Source organism: Tachypleus tridentatus, chromosome 13 (genome assembly GCF_004210375.1).
Source record: "Tachypleus tridentatus isolate NWPU-2018 chromosome 13, ASM421037v1, whole genome shotgun sequence".
Lineage (NCBI taxonomy): Eukaryota > Metazoa > Arthropoda > Merostomata > Xiphosura > Limulidae > Tachypleus > Tachypleus tridentatus.
In genome coordinates, this window is record NC_134837.1 from 145,178,954 (window position 1) to 145,201,763 (window position 22,810).

Below are 22,810 nucleotides of genomic sequence, written 5' to 3' on the forward strand. Positions count from 1 at the left end.
CCCTCTACAGCTTCTGTGTTCACTGCTGAACTGTATGCCATATCTCTTGCCCTGGATCATATTGCAGCTGAGCAGTACTCCAACTGCATTATTTATACTGACTCGCTTAGTTTTATACTGCCACTGGAATTGCTACATGTTGCCTCATACCCTGTTCTCGCTGATATTCAAAACCGACTGACCCATTTCTCATTAACTGCTACTTCTATCCAGTTTTTCTGGATACCACGCTATGTTGGTATTCACGGGAATGAGATTGCTGACACGGCAGCTAAATCTATCTGCTCTGGCACTATCACCACTGTGCCTATTTCGTACATGGACTATGGTCTTGTATTCAAGGCTCGGCTCCGTGCCAGCTGGCAGTCCACTTGGAGCGAGCAACGCAACAACAAGCTTTTCCAAATAAAACCCTATATTGGGCTTTGTCCATCTAGCTTCCGTAAGGTTCAGAAGGAGGAAGTTGTTCTAACTAGACTACGCATTGGTCACAGTTTTTTAACTCATCGTTTTCTTTTATCTGGAACTGATGCACCAATGTGTAGTTCATGCAACACTCAAATCACTATCAGCCACATTTTACTTTCTTGCCATCGTTACAATTCTCAACGACGGCAATATTTTAAACATGTTTTTTCCCAGGGTTTATCTGTAACATTGGACAGTGTTATTGGTGATGGTGACACTGTCCACCTTGATAAAGTTTTTAGTTTTTTTAATGGCCATTAATCTTTTTAATCTCATTTTAGTGTTGCATATTTATTCATTACACCTTTTTAATTGTGGTTCCTTTTTTACAGTATCATTCTCTATAGTTCAATTTGACATTGGAAAATGGCCAGAACATTAAATAACTCGACACCAGGACTGGAAAGGCCAACTTCAGGTGACTAACGCTGCTGTTTAAACTATCTGTTTGAACTACTCGTTATTTGTCCTGGCGAGTTGTTATTATACTTTTGCTGCATGTTATTTAACACTTTTACTACTTTACCTTTTAGTACTGGCTATAATGACACATGACCCGGAACCAGGACTGGAAAGACCAACTTCAGGTGACTGACGGTGGTTCTTATACTTACCTGTTAGTCTTCCTGGTGGGTTATGATCATTACCACTCTGATATAGGAAGTCCTTTACAACTTTGTAGACTGGATGTCAACATTGGTTTTACGCCATTTTCTGTTTTAATTGCTGTTTTGTTTTTACCTTCATTTACTTTTACAAATTTTACTCCATTTACTTTACTTTTACCTTTTTTACTGGACATTTGGCTATTCATTATTATGATTTTGCTATGTGTCATTTAAAACTTCTATTATTTTACATTTTGATAATGGCTGCTATGACACATAACCCGGAACCAGGACTGGAAAGGCCAACTTCAGGTGACTAACGGTGGTTCTTGAACTTACCTGTTAGTCTTCCTGGTGGGTTATGATCATGACCATTTTGCTAGAGTAAGTACTTTACAACTTCTTTTACTCTGCTTTCTCTCTTAACATTGTAGACTATGTGTCAACATTGGTTTTATACTTTTTCTGTTTTTCAATGATGTTTTGTTTTACCTTCATTTCCTTTTATGTATTTTACTACATTTACTTTATTTTTACCTTTTTACCGGACGTTTGGCGCGCACATAGCCTAGCTGCTTTGTGCCATAAAACACTAAATCAATCAACAATCAGAGCTGTCAAACTCTTCATGTGAAACTGGCAAATGTTCTTCAGTTATGCTCTCAATAATGTTCATAAAATAATTTAACACTAATCCATTGATTATCACATTAGTCAATATTGGTTCAGTCATTTATATCCTCATTTCTTGCTGAAATTGAAACTTTGTCATAGCAGTGTGATTTGCACTTTCTGTGCGACGTAATGGCTCACTTGAATAATTTGAATATGAAGCTTCATACAATGGCAGTAGAGATGGAAATAATTTGATACAGAGAACTTAGACAGGAAACATTGAGCAGGTTCAACAAGATTGTAAACATGATTTCATCTTTTTATTGCAGCTACTGCTAGTTGGCCTTGGAAACTGTATTGTAAAGGCAGTAACCACTGTGAACTCTCAAATAACTCCAACTACTGGCTTCAAGCAAGGATTTTTATATTCATCTTTCTCATTTTCTTATGATCTTCCAAATGGTGTACACAGCTACCTGCAAGTAGATCTGACACTTAATTGATTTTTATTTTCATCTTAATTCTTAGAACTAAAACCATAAAACCATTGGTTACAGATAAAGTTGGTAAATCAGCAGCCTTCTTACTTTTGTCCTTACACACACTTTTGATGTAGATATTACATTAAAGTTCTGACTTAATCCTTTTTTGGTAACTGTGTGCGAGATAACATAAACATCTCTAGCAGCTTTCTTACTCCTATGGTGGCATTAGTTTGTAAATAATAATCAAATTCCCAGTTTCTTTAGTGAGGCTCTTGTGACTTTCTTGTGATCTCAGTCATGTCATTTACAGATAGTATAAACAAAAACTTTTATCATCAGTTTTCTCTTCTTGATCAGTAATCATTATATAATTTTTTATGCCTTTAAATGTACATCATGCCTCTCATTAATCTATATATTTTCTTAATACTTAAAGCATTTGGAATGCCCAAAAAAACTGCAAATGTTTCACCAATGCTTATAAACAAAGTCAGATTTGTAGCATATTTAATTGCAAAAATTAGTGTATTTTGAGGTAATTAGTAAGTAGTATAGTCCAAAAAATCAATTGTCCATATGAGTCTTTTAATAGTTTATAAATGCGTAGTTCTTGTTAGGAAATTAAAAGGAATGTGAAAAAAAAAATTCTGTAGTTTTCTTGATTTTTATCACAAATGTTAAGCCTAACTGTCAGGTTTGTTTATTACATGTAAATATATCTGATGTAGTGAAGCCATGAAATGTAAAAGCTGAATCATTGTGGTTGTCTGTACATGTTTCTTCCTAATGGTCATACTGTTCATAAGGGTTTATACAGGGTTCGATTTTAATTGTCATCCAAGACTACTAAAATTTTCCTTATACAACTAACTTAAACCCCTATGTTATCCAGTGGACAACTAGTGACCTGAACAGGCCCTTACTCAAAGTAGCATTCAATCTACTGTATCGCAGTATCCATGCCCACACTACACATGTAATGTTAACATTGATCCTTAACCAAAATCATTTGTGAATACCCTAACTACAAACTTGAAAATATGAACCCCCACAAAAAATATTTTTTGCATTTTTTTTTTTTAATCATTGTACTTTGTATAAGAAAAATGATGTTGCAATGCACTAAAAGGGGCTGAAAATGTTAGGAAAAGATAGGATTTGTGATTGGCTAATAACACTTGTAGTCACTAAACATTTTATCCTGAACAAACCTCATCTATGTTCTGCATTATGCATATAAATTTTTATGGAGTGAAGTTGAATGTGATTGACTATACGTGGTAACACAGTACGGTGTATACAATTCAATTACATTACCACATTGTATTGCATGATGTCTGTATGCAAATATATGAGTAGGCAGGAATACTCAACAAAAATTAACACTGATAACACAAATATTTAGTGAGATTAATTTCTAGTATAAATGCTTATGAAAATAAAATTAATATAGCCTACTTCTTAGTGATAAATGTTTGGTAGGAACTAAAATGATCTAATTTACAAAATCAAAATCAATTTTAATCATTAATTATCACAGTTCAAACAATAATTCATGTTTTATTAGGTTAATATACAGGCGTAAGGGTAACATTAGATGGACACAACCAATCAAGTCTTAAGAAATAGGGAAGGCTTAACTATTATAAGAAAAGTGGGAAATTTCAAAATATATTTACCATTCATTCACATTATGGCAATTTTTTGATCTTCAGAGTTTCCACTCTTTGTCCATCTAAGCATTGAGAACACTTGCTCCAGTCTTTTATACCTCACTTGGATGCCTTAGGCACATTCCTTCACCAACTCAATGTTCTTTCTATCTAGATACTGTCTATAAACACTTAAACTCAATAATTAAATCATATTTTCTCTACAACGCATTCAGCATAGGTTTCTATCAACAGGAGTGTTGTGATTATTTATTATTTATGTTGTGAATTTGATCAAGGATGGTGTCTTTAGTTATCTTTTCATTTATAATTATACATTACTTAACCTCTTCCAAAAAAACTTACTGATGGGTATGAATTCCCGGAGTTAATTTTTCTACTGCTGAGATCAACCAGATCTTTTCTCTTCCACATCTTTTATCTAGTGTTTATCAACAGCCATGTAGGGGCTACTCTCAGTTGAAGGTGTCCATGATGTGATCCATTGTGAGATGGAGACATGCAGACTGAGGGTGTCTCTGTAGGAGGTTCTGAGGTAACTTTTGTAAATGACCCAGGAATGACTGGTGAGAAATTATGCTTGCTTTTTCTAGCTCCTTCTTTTACTATGTCAGTCTCAATAGACAATAATTTTGAGTAGTTGCCTCCTGCACCTTTCTTTAGTGGGTTATTTGGGTTTGCAAGGTTTAGCGGATCTCTCCTATTACATTTGACTCCTTCCTTGTTAGCAGAAAGGATGGCAAGTGACTACTTGTTTTTCCTCCTCCTCTTGATATTGCTATTCATGCTGGGAGATTTGCCACTCAGTAATAAGCAGGATAGCTATGTCTTGTTTTCCATGTTTCTTGGATCAGCATGCTTTGGCTTATTGCTGCCAAGAGGAGGCCTGTTTGGATGTTCAATTGATAGACCCTATTTTGGACTTGTGGAGTTCTAGATTGGAACTTATGATTACTTTAAACAGATCAGTTTTCTTGGATTTGTCTTACTCTAGTGAGTTTTGTCTGAAGCTTTTTTAATGTCCTTCGCCATTTGAGGATGATTTGGGAATTTTGCTGACGTTAACCTCAGTACGAAAATTTTATTTCATTCTTTCTTTGGTTTGATGTTGTGATCTATTGGGTGGAGACATTTTGTTAGAAAGAGTTTGTTTACTGTCTTATGCCATTAGGGAGTTATGGGAAGTTCCATTTCTCTGTCTCATGTTATATGCTGTAGTTCTAGAGACCTTAGAATCCCAAACTGATGCTGTTCATATACGTTTTTCTGAATCATCGCTGGCTTCTCGTCTTTGTGACTCTAATTTGGGAGTATTGGCCCCCTAGTGTTTCCTCACCCCTCTGCTGATTCCAGATCTAATGCTTTTCCTAATAAGGTCCATCTGCATTCTTGAAAATTTTCAGCTGTAGTGGATTGACAACAACAGCATAAGTGACTATCCCAGGGTTGGGGGTGCATGATTACATCATGTCTTGGACATTGAGTTTTTTCACCATGAATGCATGAGTACTCCATATTCTGGCTTCATGGATTATCATTCATTTTACATCAGATAGATCCATGGCAACTGGAGCTTCATTCCCAGATCACAAGAGAGGTGTTAGTTAAAAAGGCATTAAAGAGGGTTGATCCCATTTTTCTGGGATTTTATTCCCATTTATTCATGGTACACAAGAAGACAGGAGATTAGTATACAGTCATCGATCTACCATGATTTAACCAATTTTTTTTATCCTCCTCACTTCACAATGGAATCTTTTCTCACCCTATAATGGTACTCTACACCAGGCCTCTGTATTACCAACTCCAGTGTTACTGATTCTTATCTCCATATTCCCATAGCAAAAACTTCTGAGAAATTTCTCAGGTGCTGCAGTCCTAGGCTATTTTTGGTCTTTCATCAGTATCTTATGTCTTCTGGATAGATATTTGAACATTTGCTCATCATTTGCATTCCTTGGGCCTGTGCACACATCATTAAATTACATTTAACCACCCCCTCTAAGGCTTCAAGACATTGAAAGAACAATTCTACTGCACAGATGGTTCTCTCTCTTTTAGGGATGTGGGCATCCATCAAGCCTTTCTTTCTTTTGGAACAAGTGCATAATAAGTCCCTTCAGTGGCTGCTACACAACAAATAGATCATGCACTCTGATTTTTTTGGATAATCCTGTATCATTATGCAGAAGAAACAACATCAGTTGCAAATAGTGGTTGGATAAGAGCAAAGCTACTATTGGTGTACCTATTCCACCATCTCGTCCTGAAATTCACCTGTTCGTAGATGCATCACTTCTTGGGTAGGACACTTATCTTCAATGTCAGGAGTTCCAGGGTACTTAGATAGAAGGTGAGTCAAATCTCCATATCAAAGTTCTTGAACTTCTCACAGTACATTCAGCAATGGTTCAGGATCTGTCTCTTTTGAGGAGAAAAATTGTCACGATACGTTCCGGTGATTACATGGTTGTATCTCTGTTTTCTCATCAAGGAGACACACATTTCCAAGACCTTTGTTTTCATATCTGGAATTTTCTTTACTGTGCTCATTCCAGTTGTTTCAGTCTTTCAGTATGTCGTGTTACAGGAGTTATGAATTTAACAGCAGGTCACTTGCCTCAACCCAGCTGGGTTCATCTGATAGAAATGCATCACTGTATGGCTACAAATTGGAATCCAGTAAAAGTGTATGTATATATAACATTGTGATCCAATAGATCTAGACACTATTATGGGACATATGTATCACAATCCCTTAATTAAAACCCAAAGTTGTGAAACCTCTACTGATGATTATTCGTATTCTATTCTACATTTGATATAGGAACTTAGTTACAGGCGAAAAGCACACCTGTTCTGGAAGTCGTGCAGTTCCTTCACTCTTGTAGCATTTTTTTTCTCTTGTTACACTCCTATTCTATGCAAATACTTTCTGTATGGATTGTGCCTGCACCAACTCCTCCACCTTTTCAATGTAAAATTTTAGCTACATTGTCAGTGAATGGTATGTTTTGGAAGTTAACATTTTCCCAATACAATAATAGTTACCTCCATTGACACTCTCCTGCCCTACATCCCTACTAAAAGTTATGTCTTGAAAAAAGTGATTATATTACCCGGATGAGGTCCTTATATTACAGTACTTATATAGAAGGAGCATTCACGTTGGTGGAGAAATTTGCAAATTAGACTTTGTCTAAGGCATTCAAGTGGTTTATAAAAGACTGGGGCAAGTATTCTCAGTGCTATGTTGGACAAAAAGTGGAAATCCTGGAGATTGAATAGTAGCCATAGTGTTAACAAAGGTAAGTATTACTGGAAATACCTTTTTCGGTTTGGGAAAATGTTAATATCTTTGAATTAAACAGAGCATATTTATGATAACTGCAAACAAAATTTTATGAAAGTTTTCATCAGTATAAGACATAACAACAGTAAATAAGATAAGACTTGCTTTGCCTCTCTCCAGGAAAATACAAAATAAGGTAGTTACAAACTATGAGTATGAATGATAATACATGTCAGTGGTATGTATGTATTGTGGTATAATAGTGTGTGTGATAGTTCCAATACAAGTCTAGTCTTACTACATGTACTTTACTCCACTTGGTGGACAGGTCAATTTAGTTGGAATGCATATATTGAATGTGACTGGCCAGAATCTCTGTCCTGTTTAAAAGTTTTACAACTCATTTACTGTTTGTTTCCTTGAGACACTATTTAACATAATATAGTTTGGGTATACTTTTTACAATGTAATAAAACCTCTTGAGAAATATGGCATCAAAAATTACTTGAATAAATATGCAAGTTGCCAATTAACACATTTAAACATTAATCCACTACTCTTTGGAAATAAAAAATATATATATATAAAAACATTCAAATATTTGTAATTTTTATTTAGGCCTTTGTACATCAATATTCTCATAATTGGTTGTTTTTTTAACAACTTTCTATTTTATCTGTCTTTATATATAGTGACTTGAAACTGGTCTATTCATGAAAGGATAAGAAAATGGATAGTATGAATTAGAAACAGCAGTCATATTCATTGTTCTTATAAAACTTATTGTTGACTTTAGTAGAGCTATAGTTTCTTGTGAATAAGATCCACAAGTTACCAATAATTACAATCTAGAATATAAAATAAAAACTTATCTGGCCACACCTACTTCTTCCATTTCTGAAAATGCTTGCTTACATACACCTATTTTTCCTAATGATGTGTGTGTTTATAACCAATGAAAAGCTCAAATGTTCCCCTATTGGTTTTCTCAGCCTCTATGAAATATTTGTGTGGGTATCTATATTTTCAAGCTATATTCAAGACAATAATATAAGACAATAGTGAGTTTGAAAAATCAGTTTTTAGACCAAAATACAGCTCAATTACTAAATTTGATAAATTAGTGTAATTCAGTTGTATTGATATAGTAATTTATAATTTAAAATTATTTTGTTTTACTTTCTCTACCTGAAAATTTGATAAAGATTAGCAGCTTATGACAAGCAGCAAATGAACTAAATGTTTGAACCTGGAAGAGACAATTGTTTCTATACACCTTTATTTAGTGGTTTACATATTAAGAAGAATAATTGAAGATTAAGAACTCATTTCTGAGTAGTATTGTATATACATATATTATGTATTATAATTGAAATATGACTATTTTGCAAAATATTGGTCCATTAGAACATAGGTAAGTCAGGTAACTTTATAAAGGTCAGTTTTATATTCTTGGATTCAGTAACATTAGTGTGCATGCAGCATGTCATTGCAACTTCTATAATGTTATTCAGGCATGCTTGAAAGGTCAATATAATGAAAATATGTGTATAATATTATGAGATTTAAGATATTTAGACTAAACATTTATGTTTTCATGTTATAATTTGTAGTTATTCTACAATATAAAAAACAATTTATATATATTTTCTAATTTTTTATGGTAGTTATGAGGTTGGTAAAGTTAGCGATACTGGTACAGAGATACAATTGTTAAAAATAACATAAAAATATCAAGTTTTGTTTTTTTCTAAAGAAAAAGCTGGAGGTTATAAAGATTTGATATGTGAAATTTGAAAAATTTTTGATGCACAAAAGTATTTTTAATCTTAAAATAAGTATTTTTAATCTTAAAATAATTTTTTTTTTTGCATGTTGGATAGTCAACATTTAAAAAAAATGAATGAGAAAAACATTACTTGAAAACAATGTGACATTTAGCATATGAAAGCCTTGTTATTTTTACTAATAAACTCTAATATCTGTCTTATAAATCAGACAGGTAAGTATTTTACTACAAGCAGTGTATTTACAGACTCCCTCTAGTTATGCAGTTAAGGTTAAAAAAATGCCATTTCACTTTCTTAAAACCCTATCTATTACCTGTGGAATATGATCATGGCATGTAGTTGTACTTTCTAATTGGAGGAAGGTTACTAAGACATGAAAATACAATTTCATAATATACATTTAAATATATCAACATACTTAGTATTGTGCAGTTAATAGCCATATGTCTGTGATGAGTGAGCACTAATAACAATACAATATTTACAATAAGTATCACTCAAGCTTTATTCCATTAATAAAAACTTGTACTCATGCAGTAGTTATTTAGTGAGTGCATGTAACAGTTATTATTAAATCTTTTCTTAATTCTCTATTTGTATTGAATCTACATTGTAAAGGGCATTGTTTTTTGATTGTTTCTTTTTTTACTTGGCTTAGGATAAATATGTTTTCAAGTGGTTGACTTCTTAACTTTGCATTAAAAATGTCTTCTGTATGTTATTTGATAGTGTCATATGATTTTTAGGATGTAGTTATGAAGTGACTAACTTGAGAAACTTCTCTGTTTTAGCTGCCAGAGGGTGTAAATGTTTCTAAGGAGGCAAAGTCTGCCCTTTCGAAAGCAGCTAGCGTTTTTGTATTGTATGCAACAACATGGTGAGTAAAATATTTTTTTACTTATTTTTGTAACAGAAAAAATCTCATCTGAAATCAAGGTAAAGAGAGACTGAAATTTCTATAACAACACCACCCTAACTAACCTGTTCAGATTTGTGAAACCAGAAAAAACATAAAATATGATTGTGTTTTTGGTTGTAGAATAGTTATATAATGATAAAGTTAACCAATGTTACTGTATTGTTTTATGATCTCTTTCATGCATAAGAAATATAATCACTTTATTACAAGTAGCTTGAAGTCCTTTTCTTACTGTTTTTGTTTTTCAAGAAAGTTTTCAATATTACTGTTATATTTCAAAATAAATGTTATTGTTTTTAATTTTCCATACATCAGTTTTTATTCAATTGAGTTGCAAACTTTTGTGCCTGTTTTTTAAGTTAACTGGCATTTATATGCTAGTAAGACATATTTTCACTTTTTGCAGCTACTGATAACATTGACTTATGAAATATACCATAAAGAATTTTTTCACAAGGACTTAGTGTGAGTTAGAAATATTTAAAAACTTTTAGATCTTCATGAAGTTTTAAGATCATATTTCAAAATTAAATATCATAGGTCTTTTAACTGAAAGTTTTTCACACCAAATGGTGTCTTTTGAAATAATGTTTGGAAATAGAGTATTCTCTAGCTAGTGTCATGTGTTTGCAAATATTGTGTATCTGTGTTCAGTTGAAAAATGTGTTAATCTTTTGTTGCTGCTCTATTCATGCTGATGAAATTTTCATATAAGTGGAGAAAAACAATGACACCATTTGAATACTTTAACAAAATATGTGCACATCAGGTATGTTTTAAAATTTCAGTCAGTTCACCCATGTATTTTCAAAACACAAACTAATTATGTGTTAGATACTATACTGGAATCACTTTCTGGCATAAGTTGATGTGTTATAAATATTTTATTTTTCAAATGAAGAAAGAACAGTTAATATGAGATCAACATTGATTTCCATCATCTTTCAGTGGTTGCATTATTAAAAAGTAAAATATACTGATGTAACCAAGTCTTTTATAAAAAAAAAAATGAGGTACTGATATTTTCATAACTTACTCAACTCTATAAGTAAAGAATCTAGATAGGAATGTAGCCTCAGTTGTTATCAGTTTTGAAAACTACACATGAACAATAATAATTAGTTTCTAGTATAAAAGCAAAAATATGTTAATTTATGAAAATTTTCTTTTAGTTAACTCATAAGTTTTTGTTTTGCAAAATCCAATGTGTTTAAATTTGGTACAGTAACACTTTCCAACAGTAGCTATAGAGAACTGTTCCTTTACTAGTAGCCTGTAAACAAGCTACTTGTCTTATTAAATTCTCATTTGGTTTATAAAGCTGTTAAATATGTTAATTATTATCTTAATTTTACTTTCTATATGTGTATAATTAGTTTGATGGTTCCAAGCCTGTAAGTAATAAGATAAAGTGACTGTTTGAACATTATAAGTGGCTTTTTTTTGTGTTGTGACTTTGTTACAGTGCCAACAATTTTACTCTTAAAGACAAAAGGAAAACACTTTCAGGAAATGATGTCTTGGCTGCAGTACAAGATATGGAATTTGACATGTTTTTGGAGCCCCTTCAAGAAAACTTAAATGGTAAACAATGTTTTAATTAAAAAAAAAAGAGAGAGATAATAGGATACATTTGGACATTTAAGTATCGAAAATTTAAAAGTTAAAGACAGTACGTCTGAAACGTTGGTTATATATTTCTTGACAGACAAAACTTTGATCTTGACTGACAACAAGTGAATAATAATTAACATTCAACTAGCAGCCTATCACAATAAGCTAATAGTTTTTCCTTTTGTTACCATGTTGTGCAAGTTCTGTAGATAGGTTACTGAAACTAATGAAACTTTTGAACAAATTTTAAGTTATTCTAGATTAGGCTTAGGAAGTTATCAGCATTGAAGGCTTCATTTTTCAGTTACAGTTATATGCTAGTTTTTTATAAGGATTTCTATGTGTTTCATTTACTTGGGAAATATTCTGTGTTCAATCAAAATTTGAGGTCAGTGCTTTATTATTAAAGAGTTAAAGCTGAATATAATTTACTTTTGCTTGGGTGTGTTTTGTAACATTTTATTATTGTAGAATCATTGGTTTAGTAGAAATGCTACAGAATATATTAAGACTTTTTGCACTGTATAATAAACATAATGAAAGTTTAGGCAAGAGATCTAAGCACATTTAATAAAAAGCTAAGGATAACTGATGTAATTAGAATTGAGGTTTATCTCATTATGTTCCATAGTAAAGAACATGCAAATGCACAAACAGATTATTGTTTTTTTGAATATATATGAAAAATGGAAACTTTTTAATTTTTCATTTTAAATGGCAATTTTCAGTAAAACTGGGTAGATTTGTTTGTAAGATAACTGTTTTACTTTTTGTGAAAATGAATCTCTAATATACACATAGAAACATTAATTAGTTTGACAATTTTTTATCTGTACTCATTTTACTATGAATTAAAAACTTGTTTTTATTATCATATGAACACATAAGCGTAGTTATTAATAAATAAGTAATTTTCATTTTTCTAAATTAGTAAATACTAATTATTAATTAGCTTATATCCTACATTTTGGTTGCTAGTCTGTTCCATTTTCAGGGAAGTCACAAGAAGGTTTATGCCAGTGGTATAAGTTGTGTGGACGGGATATATAGTTTCTCTATCAAGAGAACCTAGGATTGAATCCAGATCACTACCATATACCACACAAATTGTCCTTCCTTGGAACTTCCCTGAAGATGGCAGCATATTAGCAACAAATATGTAAGATGAAAACTAGTGAATAGCCAGAAGATAGAAATTAGAAAATAAATTAACTAATTAATGGTTAGATGATTATATAGCTTACTCACTGTCACAGCAATAGATACCCAATTGTCAAAACTTGTATTTAAAACATGTTTTGTATAATAGTTATATAAACTACCAAGTTCACAACTGAGTGAATGTTAAATTTTGATACTGATAGTGATGTTTAATGAAAATATTTTATAATTACTGTAGCAAAAAGAAATTGATTCCTACCCTAAAAATTCTATATTAATCTCGGGTCATAAAAATATATGAGAATGCTAGGTTCTGTTCAGTATGTGTGATGGGAAATGATGCTTCCTTTACAACAGTACAGATTAATAAAAGTTAATTTTCATATAATATCAGATATACTTTAATCATATCTTTAAATATCTTAAAACTTTAATGAGGTGACATAAATATTTCAAAGTTTTAAAAAGAAAAGGAGTTTAAGAATCTGTTCTCAATACCAGATGTAAGGCTAGATAATGTTTAAAGTATGGTACTAAAACTCAAATGATTTTATCACAGCTATTTAGCTTGATGGTAAATGATTGCACTTTTGAAGGAGTCTTATCCTTTTTATGGATCTGTAGTTTAACAAATAGTGTAGATACAAAATAGAAATAATTGTTTACAGCACAATCATGGAAAAAGAAATGTAAGTAAACTCTGTCTTCTACTATGATTTTTTTTTCCAGGGTCTTTTGAAAATTGCAAGATATTTTACATCAAATATTCAGATTTATAGACAAAGTAGTTAGTTAATTTAATAATTGATCGACCTTTTACAACCTGCTCTTTCATCAAGACACTTGACTGAAACGTTTTGCAGTTAGATTTTTATTTCATATTTGTTTGTAAGTTATCAAAACTTTTATCACCGTTTCATTTGATTTTTTTTTTATTGTGGTTGATAGATATTTAATGTCTGTATATAGGTATGACCTTACCAAATTAAGAGAGTACTGAATTTAATTATGTAATTATGCTTAAAGTAGTGCAAAACTGTCCTGACTCTCTTTATAAGTATGTTATGACATGGTTAATTTCAATTTAGTAGTACTCTTTCTACCCCAAAGCTGTCTCAATCCCAGTTTAACCTTTTAGCATTGCTAAAAAAATTTTGTTAACAGCACACCAGTCATACTGCACAATCTGTACTAATGCAGCTAGCTTCCTTTACCATTCCAGCACAATCCTCACTTTCTTGATTGGTATTCTAGTACATAGACATGTTTTAACTCATTCTTCATGTGATTATGAAACTTTAATTGTGCTTGATCATAAATTTATATCAGTTTCATCTTTAAGATTTGACTTGTTTGTTTTTTCATTGTCTCTACTCGTTTGTATCAGGAATATTTCTGTTTTCTGAATTCAAGATTTAATGTGGTTGATGATGAAATTCCTTTGTTAGTAGTAGACAGTGGTTCTAACATGAGTCCACCTTGCTATATTTTGTGAAGAAGGATATAACCACTATGTGGAAATTTCTTTCTATGGCACTTTCTACCTGTTACCACACCCTCATGTAATCTGCTGGATTAGGTATTGATCTTTCCAAAATGGTACTATTTCAGCTCTCCCCATTAGATATCTTTATCTTCAAGTTGCCCTATAGGCCATGGTAAATCTTTTGAATGGCACACTAGTCTTTCATACCTTAATATATTTTTTGGATCATTGCAGCAATATGTGCTGATTATGTGACTACATTCCCAAACATGATCATCGTATCAGCCATGGAGACATTATAAAATGTGATGGTCAATCCCACTATTTTTTGTTAGAGTAGAACAGGCATTGACAATGAGTGTTGTTTATTGGCTCTTTCTCCCTAGTCTATTACAGATAAACCCCTCGGTGTGGATTCCTGTACATGGTGAGGGGACCTCCCAGAGAAAGTTCTGTACTTTCAGTTTACCTCCTCTGGGATTTAAACATCCACCCACATTTACTGTGTGTGGTGACCCATGAAGGGGAGGAGAGGATCCTGATGGTTGAGGGGTCCAACCTTAACATACCACTTTGGCCTTGAATTCCTGTAGACAGGTAGCCTTAGGGTGGCCCCCCAGGGTCACTCGGCTGGTCTACATGGGCTAGGGTCAACTGAGTACCAGTGTTGGATGTTCTCAGTGGGTGTTGTGGACTTTGTGTCTGATACTGGTGTTTGGGTATAGTGCTCACAAACTCTGGAATTGCTGCAATGTCCTTATTTGGCATTGTTATGCATCCCCTTTTAGGGCTCCATTGTGGATGAAGTCAGTGGGCACTGAAATATTCTTTCTTTATTATGAATCTCCAACTCAAAATGAAATAATAAAAAAAGACCATAGTAAAACAACCACATCTTGAAGATTCTGAACATCAATCTTCAATGGTTTCAACACCTGTACCTTATTTTTTGATATTACATTCTTTATCAGACAAATCTCCCTTTTATATTCAGAAAGAACTAGAGAGGCTTACTGCTCTTCTAAGGCACTTTAAAGTTATGTTCTGGGGACACATTAGTTGAAACATCCACTCCAAAATGGAGTGAACTCCTCTTGCATTTGAAGTCCATCGGGGATATATCCATTGAGCTTACTCCTCGTGCTACTTTGAGTACATCATGAGATGCTATTGTTGAGAAGGATTTGAAGAATGTCCACAAGACAGAGATCTTTGCTGACCAATGCCCTAATTTTGATGTTTACATCACCATGCCAACCTGCCACCATTAAAGCAGGTTATTTAAATTGCAAGGTGTGGCCATATATTCCAAATTCTCTCAAATGTTTCCAATGTCAGTGATTCAGTCACTTGAAGACATCGTGTCATGGCTCCTTGATGTATGCTCGTTGTGGTGGCAAGGGCCATAATGCCTATGAGTGCAAAATTTATCCTCATTGTGCTAATTATAGTGGCTGTCACTCCTCTTACTTTTGTTCTTGCTCTAGGTGGGTGTAGAAAAAAGGGTTACAGCATTTGAAAACAATTCACAACATTTCTTATCTCAAGGCTTGAAAGTTACTGCCCACCACTCCATCTTGGACATGTGTTGCTGCACTCCATTCCACTGATACTTTGGGAATGCAAACAGATCTTTGTGTCTCCAACAGAGTCGTTTGTAAACCATGTGAACAAGCTTTTGCCTCAAGTGGTTAAGAGAGTTTACAAGTCACCATCAACATCGATCTCTATCCCAGACATTCCTTTCAGTGACTTTCTGGATCCACTTCCTTTGGCTCCAGCTTCTGGCATTTTTTCAGGTCCATCTTCTTCTTTGGTCCTAAGGTGCAAAATGATTATTATTTAATGCCCTCAGTCACTAGAATATTCATCTACCAAGAGAGTCCTGCCCACCCAACCCAGGGCAGGATCCATGGAGGTCGATAGACCTCTTCTACTAAAGAGAACAAAGAGTTTTATGTGGTTGAAAACAGAAGGGCTCTCCACCCAATTCTCCTATGCATAAATAAAAATAGCCACTTTAATTCAGTGGAACTCTCAAAGTTTTCTTTCTAATCTGTATAACATCAAAGTGCTGATTGATTCTTATTGTCCTGTGTGTCTTTCCTTACAGGGAACTTTTTGAAACCTACCAATATAATCATCTTTATTCAGTTTTCTTTATACCACACTGATGGGTTGTGTAATGGAGGAATGCATGTAGGTGTGGCATTGCTGGTTGACCCGGTCTTGCCTGCTCTATCTTTGCCACTTGATACACCCTTGGAAGCTGTAGCCATCTGTGGTTCCTTGGGTCGTACCATCACTGTTTGTTCTCTCTACCTGTCTCCTGAAGAGACCTATGATCAGTTGGACATTGATGCTTTTATTGAACAGTTGCTATCTCCCTCTGGGGAGGTGTTTATTGATGGAAGGGATCGCTTTATATAATGTGCTCTCAGGTCACAACCTTTCTTCAATATTGGTGTTTATAATTGTTTTCATGCAACTAGTTAGTCTTTTACTGCTATTGATCTCTTTCTTTGCTCCCCTTCACTTTTTCCTTACTTTTCTTGGAGAATTGACAGTGAACCACAGAGCAATGATTATTTTCCTATTATTTTGGGAGAGACTGGAGATGGTTGATGCCACCTGATCTGCTTCCCTTGGCCCTCGTTCACTGCTTTCTTGGAACTTCATCCTGCCGTTGTCTGTAAGCCATCGATAGATGACTGTATCAGCAATAACTGACTGTATTGTCCAAGCAGCTGCTCAGTCTATTCCTAAAACCTTGACACATTTTCCATGGTATCTTTGTCTGTGGTGGAACCTGGCCTGCCACACTTTCAAACTGCATAACTTTCCAGTGGGCTTTTACATGTGCTTGGCAGGTAAGATGCCAAAACCCAAAGGAATCTTTGATTAAATTCACAATTAGCATCTCTTCCACCACCAGTTCCAAAGTTACATGGGACAAGATCAGTGAGTGGTATACTTTTGTCACCTTTTCAGTCTTGCTCTCTGATGGCAGGAAGTTGCTATTTTCCAGAGCATCACTGATGCTCTTGACAAAATCTTTTCTTGTGCATCTAGCACTTCTGCTTCATTCCCCATCTTTTTATCCATCGAGACTAGTGCAGAGCAATCACCTCTTTCCTTTCTAGCTGATTGTCTCTATGAGTATAATCACCCCTTTAGACTAGTAGGACTCAAGCTTGTTCTTCATCAGTCTGGCAGTATGTTAGTCAGACCTGATGATATTCACTGTGAGATGCTGCACTATCTCTCTCCTGCCTGTCTTACTATTCTTTTGATAGATTTTAACTGAATCTAGCAAGTGAATGTTTTTCTTGATGCTTGGTGCCATGCTGTTGTCCTCCTTTTCTTTAAACCTGGGAAGGATCCCATAATTCCTTCAAGCTATCAACCAGTTGTTTTGAGGAGTTATTTCTGTAAGATCTTAGAGACAATAGTTAATGTTAGTCTTGTTTGGTTCCTCAAATCAAGCATCCTCCTCTCACCTACCAAGTGTGGTTTCCAATAACAGCGCTTCTTAGTGAACCACCTGATTCGATTTCAAACATCAGTTAAGGAAGTCTTTCTAAATTGACAACATCTAAGTTCTGTATTTTTTTACCTTGAGAAAGCTTATGATAATACGTGAAGATATGGCATCCTGTTATACCTCTATTCTTATGAGTTGTGTGGCCATTTGCCAATTTTTATTTTTAATTGACAGACGATTTCAAGTCCTTGTGGGTTCAACAAATTCCCATTCTTTCCCACAAGAACATAGAATCTGTCAAAACTGTCTTGAGTGTCATTCTTTTCATTATAAAGATTAATGCCATCAGTAGACAACTCTCTTTTATGTGCATCTCAGAACGGCTGTTATGGGTATTAGTACTTTTTTATTGATAAGGAGAGAGCACTGTTTCAACCTTTCTAGGTCATCTTTGGGTTAACCTGAAGATGACCTAGGAAGGTCAAAATGTTGTTCTCTCCTTATCAGTGAAAGTGTTAATACCCATACCAGCCATTGTGAGACCCATTTTTATTTCAAATGGGTTTCTCGTTATCAAGAATTTCTCCTTCTCCAGTTTCTAACAGTCTCTATGTCAACGACTTCCACATCTCATGTCAGTATTTGAGCATGAGGTTAATTGAGCTGCAGCTACAGACAGCCCTCAGTTGTTTACTGAAGTGGACCACAGTAAACAGTTTGTTTTACCTTTACTAGCTCTAAAACCATTTGCATGCACTTCTGCTGCAAACAGGGTGTTCACCCTAATCCCGAGCTCTGTCTTGGAAGAGTTGTGCTTCCCATGGTCACTGAGGCAGAGTTCTTGGGGCTTATGTCTGACTATAAGCTGATTTTCATTCCACATGTCAAGCAGCTACACATCAAGTGTACAAGAGCATTTAAACATCTTCTGCATCCTCACTTCTACCAATTGAGGAGCAGATCAATGTTATATGCTAGAGATCCATCTCTGTACAGGGGCTTTCCACACTTCTCCAGTCCAGAGTTAGTACAATGAGTGTCATGAACCTCCTCCACCATTTGCTACTGTCTTTAGAACTTTGATCCTCACCACAGCATCCTCACTGTGATCGTGTTTTCCTTTTTTAGTGGGCCATGCTTTTTCAGAATATGGGGTCTGACATTGTTCCTATTGGCCTTTGCATCCAGACACAGTTGGATAAATGGGTTTGTCTTTGGATGACAATGCTGTATTCACTGGTCAGCCCATCCCACAATGGCTTATTACTATCCTCAAATGTGACCTTTCTTTGAGTTATCTGAAGAAGGCAGATACTCCTGATTGGAAGTACCATCTTCTATTTGCTGAAATATCTCTTGGAAATGTTCATTGGAATATCTTTCAGATTTGGCTTATTTTTATGACTGTTTTTCCTAATTAACGGTCAATGAAAGTCTAATTGTCTGTCCCTAGGATTTAAATCTTACTGAACGTTATCACTAGAAATATTTTATAAAGACCTGTTGAAAATCTTAAAACTTGCATATGCCCAGAGATGAATTGCTTTTTCATTTTCTCTCTGAAGGGCATAGGAGTGGTGATTTTCCTAAATATACCCAATTGCATAAGATGTCCTTGGTTTAAAAGCTTGTTATGGAAGTTTTTGTAGTGTGCCTGTTACTCATAATCAAAACTATTATTGATTGTAATTATTATCATTAGAATTTTATCATATCTTCTGGTAAAAGTTCATTTATAATTGTATTTGTTAGTGTTGTGGATAAAAGTTTTATAATTTTGTATAATTATGTAATTCTTTGTATATATAGCTTTAAGAACAATAAAAGCTAAAAAGAGTGGTTCAAGTAGTAAAAACAAGAAGATGGAATCTGATAGAACTGTTGACAGTGAAGATGATGTGCAAGAAATGGAAGTGTACAAGAAGGAGGAAGAAAATCAGAACACTGATGAGCTTTGATGACTTATGAAGTATTCATTCAACGTTCAGGAATACAGACTGTAATCATATCATGTAGCAGAATACAGACTGTAATCATATCATGTAGCAGAATACAGACTGTAATCATATCATGTAGCAGAATACAGACTGTAATCATATCATGTAGCAGATTTCTTTGATACAGATGATGGGTATTTGCACAAATTTCAGTTAGGTTGTTTTTGTTCTTTCGTGATTTTTTTCTGTGTTATTAATAAGAACATTGTGACCCTTTCAATTCAGTGTAAAACAGTATATGAAGACAATGAAAAAATGTTTTTCATTTCTATTTTATTTTGGACCATTTTTCTGAATTTGGCCCTCTTCAGGAAATATTCGCTATCAGAAACTTTCGAAATGCAAAAGAAATTTTCACTTCGTAGGCATTATATAGATGTGTAATGTATAAAAGTTATTGGAGAAATGATAATGCTATCAGTAACACATGAACCATTATTTACAACCATTATCTTGTACCAAACATAAATTCACTAAAATAAAATAAAATAAAAAAATGTGCTAACAATTATTTGTTGGTTCAGAACAAAAAAGGAAATATAAAATTATTTTAAGTATTTAAGTTTGTTAAAATTCAGTAATTAAATATATACTTTTAAGTAAACTTTTTTTTTTATAATCATTTAACTGGAAATTTTCCCAATTTTGTGACAAGTATTAGTCCCTTTTTATTGTAAATTTTATTTCAAAAGCCTAATCCATAAATATGTCTCTATTTTTTATTGTATAACACTTGTACAATAAGTAAATCAGTATGAGTGTAGCAGTACATGAAATTAATGCAAACCTAATACATTTATTTCTAGTGCAAGTCATTCTGTTATGATATTTTTTTCTTTGTTGAAAAGTGTGTAGAATTTTCTTACTTGGATTTTGTTAGGTTTGTAATGATTATACAGTTTATGATTATTGACATAACTTTGTTATATTTTTGCAAGCACTATGAAATTGGTTTGTATTTATTAATGGACCAAATGCTTTCAACTTGAATAGAAAACTCTACTGATCCTTGACTTTACCAAATTATTGGTTCTCCTGATATCAGCATTAGGTAATAAAATGAGCCATTTTATGAACTTGCATTATCTAATGACATTCAACATCGTTGTATTGCTTTTCATGTTTGAAATTATAATTTAACTCTAATCTTATCATAGATTCCTTTAGTTTATTTTAGAACTTTCATAGAGAACAGAAGACTAGTTGTGAAATAGTTTTAAGTAAACTGTTCTACAGCTCAAACCCACTGGCTGTGCAGAATTGTCTTGTTATTTTCAGATGCATTCCTTAGATAAATAAACTAAAGATGAATGTATAAAGACAATTTGTTTATTTTTTTTAACATATAAGTTTTTGAAAAATATTTTTAGGCAGTCAAAATGACAGCCAAACAGGATGATGAACTTTGCATTGTGTTAATTGTAACCTGTTTAACTCGGAGAAAGTCAAGCCTATCGATCTTGTGTGTCTTTTGTACACATGTATTGAGAAGCAAGATTCAAATAACACTTTCTGTTTAGCCTTAGTAGAGGTATAATAATACATTGATTGTTTTAACTTTGATTAATCATTATATAAATTTGACATGCATAACTGTTTTAAAGTCATCTTGAAAAGCAAGAGTTAGTGTCTTTTACTCCAAATTTTCAAGGTTAGTTATTTTTTTTGTAAGTACTAAAAGTAGAATAAATAAACATTTTGTATAAATAACAATATTATGTTTTGTAAAAATATTTTTACAGCTTAAAATTTTCTGTTATTAATATTTACCAAATCTTAATGTAGTGATAATGTGAATCTATTATTTTAATTGATAAATCTTTCATTAAATGTGAGGTAGTGGTATCAAGATTGTTCAACTTTGTTGGGTGTATTTTTTCTACTCTAATTGTATGAATATTTCTTTCTCAAAGGACATTTCCTACCTGTAGAAAGAGGAACTTCTTTTTAGTTATGAACACATAGCATTTGATATGTTAGTGGCTTCTTGGCTCTTAGCTGATCAAAGAATTTTCTCTGCAGTGGAAAACCATATTGAAGTTCTTAACCTTGCATTAGTCTTCTGTAATAAATATTCATAACTACTCTTTTGGGGTCCTGGTAGACCCTATAATGAAAAGTAATTTAAAATTATTTAAATAAAAAATTAACTTGTTTTAGAAACAAAAACACTAACATCCAAATTCTTTTTCGTTTATCAATAAATGAACATTGAATATTACAACCTATTTCCTTTTGACCATCTGAAATAAGTTAATTTAATACAAACTTGGTGAATACTGAAGCCACAGTGAACATAAAATATGCATGCTGTGGATGTTTGCAAAATATTTTGGTTTCCACAAACCCTGGAAAACTGACGTAGAGTAAATAAAAGGTATTACACCCAAGTTTTACTTGTTTCTGTTAGAATAGTTAGATTTTACACAGGTTACCAACTCAAGAAAAATTACATAAATATACATAATCAGTGTGCATAAAGCAAACAATTCTATTCTTTGATAATTATTTCGATTTTTCAGAATATTAGGCTATTATTTACAGTTTATTATCGGCCAACATATTGTTAATCTCCATTGAACAAAAATGTTTTCAAAATTATTTTGCAAAATAATATAGTACTTGAAAGATTAATGTAATTTCTTAATTGCATTAATCTTATAACTTAAGTGAGATTACTGTAGTGATATAGTTTGCTTCTTAGATTTATACGAATCTCTCACATTGGTTAATGTTTGTATCATTTTATAACTTGCATATACTTCATGATTTAGCTTTACCTCAAACAAACAAAAGAAGTTCAAATTCATTAGTATATATATTTTTTAAACTGGGAGCATCCAATTTAAAAGATAGTTACTATAATTACTGTATAAGCAACATTTTGACAGGAAATACATGAACTTAAGTTTTGAATCAAGAGGTTTGTTTTTCGTTTTTCTTAAAACTATATGATTGGTTATTTTATTAATAGTGATTTTACTTGTCAGATAAGTAAAATGACCAATGCAACTGGAGAAAAACTTTTTTTTCCACTGAATAATTTTTAACATATATTTTAAATTAGACACTATTTAGAGAAAGTGTTAAAATGAACATAAAATATGATAAAATAATATTTAACCTATGATTAAGCAATAAGAGCTATAGATCTAATTATGAAGCACATGTATTTTAAAAAATCTTAAATTTCCAGAAATTAGCAGCCAAATTATTAA

The 22,810-nt window shown here is 32.9% G+C and overlaps 1 protein-coding gene across 11 annotated transcripts in view; it reads left to right on the forward strand.

The window, feature by feature from the left end:
• LOC143236953 (DNA polymerase epsilon subunit 3-like) overlaps positions 1-21,448 on the forward strand; it is a 47,573-nt gene extending 26,125 nt beyond the window's left edge. For all 11 annotated transcript variants that reach the window (XM_076475678.1, XM_076475684.1, XM_076475681.1 and 8 more), the window contains 3 exons: positions 9,723-9,808; positions 11,316-11,434; positions 19,405-21,448. In XM_076475678.1, coding sequence (XP_076331793.1) covers positions 9,723-9,808; positions 11,316-11,434; positions 19,405-19,553 — 354 coding nt within the window. In that variant the 3' untranslated portion in view covers positions 19,554-21,448. The remainder of the gene's footprint in view (positions 1-9,722; positions 9,809-11,315; positions 11,435-19,404) is intronic.
• Positions 21,449-22,810: the final 1,362 nt, after the last annotated feature.